The following is an 11,186-nucleotide window of genomic DNA, read 5'->3' as shown; positions in this document are numbered from 1 at the left end:
CTACTTATTTGGATTTTGTTTTTTATTCACAATATTGACGCTTATCGCCTTCAAGGTCATTTGCACGATATTTTCATTTACATCAGTGTCTTTTTTCGTTTTTTTTGTCATATTACGGATGACTGATATCCTTGCGCTCTCCCACCATCGGTCATTCTCGTTTTTCGTGCGTCCGTATCTTGAGTCTTTGCTGCCGACTTTTTGGCTCGGCTCACCTTCACTCTGGGCTTTTTATACACTGCAATCGCAGGGAGGTTAGCGATGAGGAGCCCAGATAAATTTGGGTAGAAAATCTCTGATGACATATCAACCTATTAAAATGACTTCTATAGACACTTCACGAATATGATTGCTGCTGTACGTGGATAGAGGTACATTGTCGTTTGATGAGCCAAGTGTATTTAAACTGCTAGAATTTATTTAGCATAACGATGAAGGTTATCGTAGCCAGTTTTCCGAAGTGTGGAACCAAGACTCTACACAGAGCCTTGGAGATACTTGGATACAAGGTCCACGACTTTGACGATCACATGTATCACTTCCGGGATGAATGGCTTGATATCTTAAAGTATGGAAGCAAAAAAGAACTGCTGAGGAAGATGTACGAAAACGTCGACGTCGTGTGTGACATGCCCGCTGCATTTTACTGGGAGGAATTGTTGGAAGCTTTCCCCGACGCCAAGGTTGGTTTCATATTGTTTCACATGCTATGGCCATTTTAGATATCTAGCTCGGGTATATTTAGCCGGCCCATGAAAGTCGATTTATAGCATGGCCTTCGAAGCATACGGGGTGATAGGAATTTTGACATACTTCTGACGGAGATGGGCAGGAATTCGAACTCAACCCAAGTCGAAATCGAACGCACGAGCCATCGGTGTCATGGTTAGAACCTGACCGATGTCATAATTTTGGATCGGTGCCTCATTCAACGATGTAGCAGAATTTTTCAGATAAGCCACTATTTTCTGCCGCGATCAAAATGTGACGTATTTCCGCTATAACTTCTAATTAACGAGAGTAATTTGAAAAATACGGACGATATCAACTTCATTCATTTACTTATAATAAAACAGCAGCGTAGTAAAGAACCTAGCTTTCACAGCGACTTTTCAGCGTCTAGCGGGGAAGACATACCGCCATTAAGCATGTAAAATACCTCCTTATATAACTGATGATTCTAGATACGGTAACTGCGGAAGATGCTTTATTAAAACACTTGACCTCCGAGGCAGTCTGACGCAAAAGAGAAAATACAACACGAGCCATCGGTACGAGCTCATTAAGCGCTGTAAGATAATAGATGGTGTGAACGTGGGGTTCACGTTCGCGTTCTGTGTGTGAACCTCAGAAATCTAGAGGTTCACGTTCACAAGCGAACCTTGGTAGGTTCTGCGCTGTGAACCTTTTTCATATATTACAATTTCCACGTCATTTTAACAGCGTTGGTTGAAATTTATTGCATTTCAACTGCGGGCCACTCTATGCATGGCGCTGGCAGCATAAAAATCAACACTAAACAGGCGTACATCTTGATTTCATATGTTTATTGTATCATAAAACCAAATCCGTGCGATTGAGGTGTGGGTAAGTATAGAAAACCATTTTACACTTTGCTCGATATCAACGCAGCAACAATCAGACGCCGAATACACTGTCCGGTCTGGCCTTGGTCGTTCACGCGTAAAAGCTTAGCCTATATTCCCTTGCAAGTTCTCGTCGAAAGTTTTGGCAAAGCGACGGAAGATATTGATTTTATGGGATTATTTTATCCTTTAATTGCCGCAGTTGATACATTTGTCGACACTTGAAAAGTCGGTATGTACTCCCTCATTGTGGCATTATGTGGCCCGAGTCGTCGCTAGGTATCGTATACAGTACAATGTGCATATATTACTATAACACTTCACTAAAATGTAGTGTTGGAATTAGCAATGTGGCGTCACGTGACGTCATGAGGTTCACGTTCGCGTTCACACAGAACCTTTCAAAAAGAATCGCGTTCACACGAACCTGAACCTTTCAGAGGTTCACACCATCCCTACTATAGAACATGGGTCACAAACTCAAATGTACTCGCGGGTCAATTTTCTAGTTTTTGATGACGCCAAGGTCCGCAGCATCAACAATATAGGGGTAGGCCTATTCAATGTATAATTTCCAAGTAGGCTTAATTTGACGGGACTTTGCAGCAGATTGGCGTTCCACAAACATTGTGAAAATGCAATTTACTATTGCACTATATACGCTTGCGCTATATCACATTTCCAAATTTTGGAATAAAATTGTTTTTGTGCTGGGCATTATTTGTCAAAATAATGAATATAGACGTCATGCAAATGCATTATGAAGTCGCAAAAGCTGTCAAATTAAATCAACGTTAGATTTACCTCCGATTGGAACAGATTGATAACAACCTAAATATAATAATTAGTGTGTCATAGTAATAACAGTGTTTCTTAACCTTTTTCGTGATCGCACCCTTTGTGCTTTCGATAAGATTCCTCGTGCCCCCTGTCCATTTTCAACACAATTGCTGATGGTACCTATATCAAAATAAAAAACCCTACTCACATAAAAATCACCCGGAGCGCGAAGAATATTTTTCAGTTGAATAAATTAGCCCAGAATATATTCCACCTTTGGTTGGTTTGCAAAATAATTCCAAGCTATAGATCAGTGGTTCTCAACGTCTTTCTCTTCGCGGAATCTTTTTACACAGTCACGGACCCCTGCTGTGGACCCTCCAAGTTTTAGTTCAAATTTATCACAATTATCATGCAATCGTCATCAATCTTGTGCAAATATTAACTGTGACAAACAGCAGAAAAATGACATTTCTTGAAAATAACATCATACTATTCAAATAGAAATTGTGAGTATTATGTAGCTACTTTTCTTGAAATACGCGGTCGTGTCTTGTCAATCTGCGTTGTCGATTTCGCATGAAAACGTGCCGAAAATACATTTCCACAGTTTGTTGCGTCCGCGGTCGTACCAAGTTTAGGCGTTCCGAGTCACAAGTCCTTCTCTGAACTCAACGTTTGACCAGACCTAACTCGAGTCATTTTTATTTTATCACCCGGTCAGTCCGAAATCGAGTCATTTTACGAGCGTTCGCGCCTAAGTCCATATCACAATAATCAGTAGGGCCATTTTTATATGACCTTAGAAACCAATAAATGACTTTATTTTTGGAAAATATGACTATGTATGAATTTTTGTGAAAACCGTGTATTTTTTATATGCGAACAACGTCACCCACGGAACTAAAGAGTAAAATATACGCAACAGAACAGTATTACGGATCCATTTTTATTTTAAACCACTGTTGCAGTACAGATTCATGTAGTGTGGATTGATAGAGTCTTTGAAGTTACGATTTGGACGTAAAAATGACTTTAGTAAGGAAAATGAGCGCTCCACAGACAGACGCTGATGTGGGTTGACACAGTTTTGCATAAAGCGCTGGTGAAATGTCTTAATGTCTCCATAATTTGTTTCACATCATTTTTGTCCGATCGCTTTTTAATGTAATTTTTGAGCTCAAGGGTTTTTTTCCGAAATCAAGGGCATTTATATCAGCATGGGTCTCTTTGATGATGTACGTACAACTTTCCATTTTGAGTATTAAGTTTGAAATATTGTTGTAGTGGAGACATATTTCCGTTTACTGACTAGTTAACTTTGGATCGTTGACTGTATTTTTGACGCTCTGTACAATAACTCCTTCACCTTTCCATTCCCATGCATTGACTATTTCTTTCACTGGTGGGAATCACTCGGAACAATGTGTAGCAGCATTCAATCAACTACCCCAACGAGTAACTATAGGCTAATGTTATATGCCACATGAAACGAAATCGGCAGCTCTGCTTCTGTTCTTGGAGATAGGCTACTTGCTTTCACTTTTGCAATCAAAGTGTTTACTTCGTGGTAGGAAGCTTGTATTTTCACCGCCTAAATTGGTACTTATTCTTAAACGATATAACTTTATAACTCAAATATATATGACTATATAACTCTAAAAGCTGATTTATGACTTAACAAGGAAAATATGACTATATATGACTTCGTAACTTTATTATTCTACTTCACAGGGATGCAGTTTTCGCGTTAAAATTGATTTCACGACTTACTGATGGATAGAAAAAAATATGACTTTAAATGGCCCTAATAATGAGTCACGAATCATTAACAGGTCCTGTCTTGTCATTATGAACTAGAAATGTGACATAATAGCTGATCTTTCACCGCATGCGACCCACGGGCAACGTGTTTGAGACTCCTGCTATAGGCGATCGCTACAATAGGCATAACTATTACTGAACGATGCTTATATTCAGGTCATCCTTACCATGCGGTCAAGCGAAGACGAATGGTATGGAAGTTTTAGACATCAAGTCGAGGCGCTTAACAGTTCGTATCGCTTTCTAGCTTACAAGATTGTCACGCCTACGGGAAGAAAAATCCTAGAAATTACGAGGCAGTTAGGTAGGTGGCAATTGATTTCGTGACATTTAAACACTGTAGTAGCGCGTATTTGGATTGGATACCCCCACAGAAGTGTGGGTCTAATTATTAATTTTATGTTTGCAAACAATGAAATATTTTGACCAATTTTGATCTAAAATATGACGATTATTCAGCGAAAGAAAGCAGAAACTAAATTTGACGTCATTTTATCAGCCTGTCCCCGGCTCAGACGGGCTGATACACTGTATGTCTGCCAGTACACCCGCTTTCGAACCAGGCTTTTGGTTACGTAATAATTATAGTGCACAAATATTAATTCTCTACGGCTTGAGAGACAAGGATATTGCCAAAGCTACAATTAGTGGTGCATTGTAAGTCAAACAAGTTTTTACAATTGCGTCGCATGTATATAGAAAAGTTAGGAAGACACTGCACTTGAATTTCGTAATCGGTTTATTTGAATTATTCCACGTCAGAAAAATTACCAATTATTTACGATTTTCATTCGCACTCATCCGGATTTTCATTCGCACCATTCGCACTATAATTTTTTTCATTCGCACAAGTGCGTACCATCCCGCAGGTAGAATAGCACTGACCTGATGGAAATAATAAAAAAACTGATACAGATACTGACGTCCGTCAGCAAAACGTTCGAGGTATTTATGATATATAGCATTCAATCTGGTGTTTTTTGACCTTCTGTAACACTGGTAAACAAAATTTTTGTCGACTTTGACGAGACAATTGATTTAAACTGAGCTTTGGGCGCTGAATTCAGAAAAGACTTCTGTTTTTCTATATCACGTTAAATTATTGGGTTAGGCACCCACCACATGACCCACATAAAAGTACTTCTTTTAATATTTTATGTTTACTGTATAAAACGTTTCAAAAACCACATGCAGTCGAAAGTAGATCAATAGACTTCAAATTTGCACTGCTTTATTTGGTTGATTTTTGTAAAACTGATATTGCTTCTGCGGAACAAATAAAGTGCGAGTTTCAGGGTCCAAAATTACGCTAATAACTCATTATTCTGTGGGTTGTCTCGTTTGATACTCGAACAATAGTCAGCTAAGATATGTAAGATCCAATCTAGCCTGGTATCTTACCCCCATCATCTTCAGATATTGGGGGATACTTTCTCCTTGCCCATCGCTAAATAAGCCAAGGTTTTCCGGGAAATTATTCAGATATTTTAGCATTTTTGAATGTCTGCTGTCCAAGTAATCTTTATCAATTTGCAAGGATGCTAAAAGTTCCGAATATTTCTCTTCCAAGTCCCAACGTCTATATCAGATCATTTAACTTGTGTTGATGGACTACTCTACGTTCTGAACAGGGCCGTAACAGCACATCGTCAGGCCCCCCAAAAACGTTGGTCCAGGGCCCCCCATAGGGTGATAAACCGAACTTCATGGGGGCTTCGCCCCCCAGACCCCCCTCAGGCAATACGATGTTTACCGCTAGGCTACATATCATCTACATTGGGTGTCGGTTTACTCAGTCAGCTTTCCTCGTCTAAACGCGCGAAGCGCCGACCCGTCATCACGTTGTTCGCTTTTGCCACGAAAACAAAGATGTATTGTTTAGTGAGCCAGAGCGAGGCGCAAAATTTTTCGATATTTCATGATAAAATCGGTCAATAAGATCGGGAATCGCATGTATATTGCTATCAATTTGTTGTCCTCTCTGCTCACGTAATCAGATTTACTCGAAGAGCCCGTAAATAATAATTAAACATCTTCGGGCGGGCGGCCGCGTTGGTATGACTTGGTTACATGATGTTATTTTGTGACCTCCTGTCTGCTATATCAAAAATATAGAATCGCCCAAACGTACAAAACTAAAAGATCACACGATTTCAAATTGGTATTTCTTCCTGACATATAATTTTTCCCTGCGGGGTGGTATTTGTCTTGTGAGGTTCAGATTGACAAGACAGGAACATTTAGGCGCCAGCAGTCATTTAGGCGCCTATGGACAATTAAACCTACATGTATTTCGTATATAAAACGAAGTTTTCGGTCAGCAGAAGGGAAGTCCATTTCGGCCAAGGTATTCTCGCTGCCTATCGTTCTGGTACACTTCTTGCAGTCGCATGTTACATGATCTAAGACTTTATATGTCTTGGTGCGTCGTGGCGAGGTAATGGCCAACGCCGATATGCCTATTTCTATAAATAATTTGTATTTTTTCTTTGGGGAAGAGTAACCAATATTCAATATATTACGCACCTTGAAATCGCGCGAAGCGCGAAAAATTTTCAAAAAAGTTGCATAAATTTTCAAAAAATACCCTATAATTTATGCTAATTCACGGAATAATTTTGGGCCCCCTTCGAGCTCGGCCCCCCCCCCAATTGGGGGGTTTGGGGTGCGGCAGTTACGGCCCTGGTTCTGAATCATCTTCATCATTAGACCTGCTATCCCTAAGATCTTTATCTTGGTCCAAATTATCGAGCGTATAGGAGTTTCAAGTTACATTGGATATGCTGAATGGGGCATTTGACCTATAGCTTAGTTGATAGTAAATGTAATGTTTATTCTACTTGCCATATCCTGCAGTTTGCATCAAATAAGTGTCCAAAATATCATCGGATTATTGCATCCTTTAACCAAAAATGGTTGAACGCATCGGCCGATATCGATACCAGTACCTTTTTCCTGATAATTCAATTGACCACTTGGCTATATAACTTATTATACGATAAAAGTGTGGATTTCTATATGGTATGGAAAAGTAATAGGGGTAAATTCGTGAAAATTTGCATGTTTTGGGCATATGTCGTAGAGCAAAAACTTGACGTAATACAAGAAAACCAGCGGCATTTTTGGAATAAGCACGCCAAAATTAGCCAAAATCAAGTGCAAATTAAAGGTCAACAAATTTTTCATTTAAAATTGTTGCCCAATGTAATCCTCGGTGAGCGATTTCAATCTCTCTCTCTCATTCACTTTCCATTCCCCCGCCCTCACTTGCATGCTGTCAACCGCGGGTCGGCAATGCCGACTTGTAACTCGTCTCACTGTCTCTTCACCTTTGTCAAGTTGAGGCTCAAACATTCTCACACAGACATTGGCGATTTGTCAACTGCGCCATTCGATTCCCCTAACAACGCCAACGCATTAAAATGCACTTTATCTCGTTATAAAACCAAATACATTGCGATTTTCAGGTTATGTGGCTTTCTCATGCCCGCCACAACGTTTTACAAGAAGTCTACAAAATCCAAACGTGCAGATTCAGAAGCGTCGTTATAGAGAGCACAATGATGGAGTGTTGAAGGTATGTTATTTTTCGAATGACAAATGCATCGATAAAAGTAATCAGTTTCACTGCAGCCTTTTGTGCGTAAGTGACGCGGGATATTGGGATTTCCATACCTTTCAAAGATTACCTTGCTTACCTCCGATTCCAAAATTTATACTTATCACCGCCATATCGGCGTGATTTTTGTAGGCATAATTGCAGATGGGAACAGTAAGCTTATCGGGTCCACTCTACCATGATGTCATTAATTTCGTTATCGTGAAAATACCTAATTCTTCAGTCTGGTAATATACTTTCAATCCATTTACTAATATAATCAAATCAAGATGTGGAAAATCAGGGCAATGTATACCGATTTGTAAGTCGATTGCCCGCATGAAGCCGACGTAACACCCGTCATTTCAGAGATCTACGAAGGACCAGACACTTGTGTTCAACTTGTCGGCTGGGTGGAAGCCAATATGCGAATTTCTACGGAAGAATATTCCAGAGACTCCGTTCCCCCACGAAAACCGACAAGGAGAATTGTCCAAATCCATGTTTCAACTGCCGCTTTTCATACAAGCCGAAAAAGAATTTCGTCTTGTGACTGCACTGTTCGTAATGTTTTTATCTGTAACGGCCGCTTGTTTGCTATTACATTTACGATGATTCGATTCAGTGTAAAAATCATCATGTGAAATTTAAACATGTAACTGGTGGCTGCTCGTCCCATGGGGTAACTCGAGAATGTGGGCCGTGCTACAAGTAGTCGGCAGTTCTTCTAATAAAATATTTTTGGCATGATGTAAAATTATCAATGTATTCTAAACCAGAGGTTCTCAACCGCCGGTCAGCGACGACTTTTCTGCCGGTCCGCGAGGTATATAATGATTTTACACCTTAATTTCAAGGTGCAAGATTTTGAAGGCTTGTCCATTGGTAAAATATATAAAACATCTCATTTTAAACTGATGCAGAACTTTGTGTGGTAAGATTAGGCCCGGCAACATGTTGGATTTGACTTGAAGTTCAAGCTATCTCCGGCGACGTCATGTGAGCGACTCACTAAGTATGACCTGACTAGCTAAAGCGCGCAATCCGCCCGATCCAGGTATCGCTGTAATCAGGTGTTTTCGCGCTGCGCATTGTACCCGTAGTAGGCTACGTTTGGTAGTAGTGGGAAATGATATTGTCGAAGAGCACGATATTATTTCAGTTTGCGCGGTCGGTTAATCCACGACCTTCAGCGCGTAATTAGCCTATGTTTATCTAGGCAAGTCAATTTTCCCTCGACTGAGCACTCAGCAGACACTACCGTCAAAATCAAATCAATACCATCATAAACATATTTAATTACGAACAAAACCCTCTAAATTATGCTCTCTAGTACAGGGGTGGCCAACCTGTGGCCGTGGACAGCTGGACACGTAATTCAATTAGTATGTGTTGGCGGCCGTCGACATGAACATTGAATTTACGAATTGACTCCCAAATTTTTAAGATATTGTATTTAGTCTTGAAATTTTCTTCGCGCTATGCGCGATTCCATGCGACTTCATTTTTGATATTAATATAATCGTAGCGCCTTTTAAATTTGAGCGCCACATGTACAGATGCGAACAACGGTGGAAAATGATTCACCCCTTATAGAAATGACAATTTGAAATCGTGCGCTCCTCACGAAATAAATTTGTTTCTGGTACGTTTGGGGCATTCCAATATCTTTCCACTATACCGACAATCCTGGTGGAGGTCAAGAAATAACAACACGGCCTAAAGTGACTATATTAACAATTGACCCACCCGGAGATGCATCATCTGCTCTAAATTTTCGAAAACCCTTTATCCATCATATCTACCGATGAATCTGATCACTTTTGTTGAGAAATGATACATTTTGATAGTAGTATGTGAAACTAAGAATATTGAAAAAATCATTCGTGAATTTGAAAAAAATTCGCGCACTGCGCGATCATAACCGGGACCAGTCATTATTCATAACATGACCAATATGCAGCGATTTCGATGCGTATAGTAATAAGACGATATGAAAAGGTAGATTAGTCCGGAGTTCACCAGAAATGGACATGGACACTGGACAGTCTAATATCGTTATTTGATGTTCCGTTAGTTTATTGCGACTATATCATGGAATGCGGTCGTAGGCCGTATAAGTTAACGAAATGCGGCCGTGAATAGCGAAAAGGTTGGCCACCCCTACGCTAGTACCATACTTGCAGAAAATAGGCTGCATATATTACATTTGGGGTTGATTTGAACTTTTAAGGTCCACCGGTCCCTCAAATATCTTTTGAAATTTTACCGGTCCGCGAGGTGAAAAAGGTTGAGAACCACTGGTCTAAACACCGTAAACACTTGAAAACAACAACAACGACAACAACGTCAACAACAACAGCAACAACAAACAACCCGCTGGCATTGCGCTACTTTTACTGGCCCATACCATAACCTTTATACTATAGGGATGCAGTGAACGCGAGGTTCACGCTTGCGTTCTGTATGTGAACCTCTGGAATTTGGAGGTTCGCGTTCACAAACGAACCTTGGTAGGCTCTGTACTGAGAACCGTTTTTCACGTAGTCCAATTTTTTACGTCATTATAACGTCTTTGGTTAAAATTACTTCGGACTACTCTCAACATGGAGCTGGCAGCATGAAAAGAAATTCATCAATAAACGAACATCGAGCATGCACCTTGTCAATTTCAAAAATTGCACGAAAGTTTGCCGTTTGTGAATCTTTAGTGACTCTCTGGTGTGGGCTTTGCCGCAATCACACCATAGTGCCCCATATGGTGTCGACACAAGCAAATCTCACGGCTCAGTGAAATTGGTCTACGTCATACTTTCCATTTGGTCATTTGGTCATTATGTCGACACCATACAGGACACTACGATCACACGATAGCAAGAACGAAAAACGCTGTAGGAAGTCAGCGAATTGTGCTTATAGTCAACCAATCAGTTATTTACATCAACGAAATTGATTTAAAGAATGCATCGATGTCTAATGTAAATATCTGTCAGGCGTATTGGATCCATCTTGATTTGATATGTTCATTGTATCATAAAAACCAAATTCGTCCTATTGGGGTAATGGCTACTGTATAACTTGTCTGGAGATAATATATGGCGCGAGTATAGAATCGGATTTCACTCTTAAGAATACGTCCGTCCGGTCTAGCCGAGTCCTCGTCGAGATTGTTGGCAAAGCTATTTTGTGGAATTATTGCAGCATTCGATTGTTCCAGTTTATACATTAGGTGACGTTTAAAAAACTCAGCATGCACTTAAGCATTTAACATTTACGGAAATGTAGGGTTACAATTAGCCATATGACGCCACATGACGTAATAGGTTCACGTTTGCGTTGACACACAACCTTTCAAAAGGGTTCGCGTTCACACTAACCAGAACCCTTCAGGGGTTGGT

General features: G+C 40.1%; 1 protein-coding gene across 1 annotated transcript; it reads left to right on the top strand.

The window, feature by feature from the left end:
- Positions 1-377: 377 nt before the first annotated feature.
- Positions 378-10,443, top strand: LOC145451599 (uncharacterized). Its single transcript, XM_080329807.1, has 4 exons — positions 378-683; positions 4,347-4,494; positions 7,658-7,767; positions 8,158-10,443. Exons 1-4 carry the CDS (start codon positions 432-434, stop codon positions 8,401-8,403), a joined length of 756 nt encoding a protein of 251 aa, XP_080185933.1. The 5' UTR covers positions 378-431; the 3' UTR covers positions 8,404-10,443.
- Positions 10,444-11,186: the final 743 nt, after the last annotated feature.

The sequence above is a fragment of the Botryllus schlosseri genome, chromosome 12, assembly GCF_051294905.1.
Source record: "Botryllus schlosseri isolate E-star chromosome 12, Bs_hap1, whole genome shotgun sequence".
Lineage (NCBI taxonomy): Eukaryota > Metazoa > Chordata > Ascidiacea > Stolidobranchia > Styelidae > Botryllus > Botryllus schlosseri.
The sequence above is the reverse complement of the archived record's forward strand: the minus strand, read 5'-3'. Positions and strand labels throughout refer to the sequence as shown.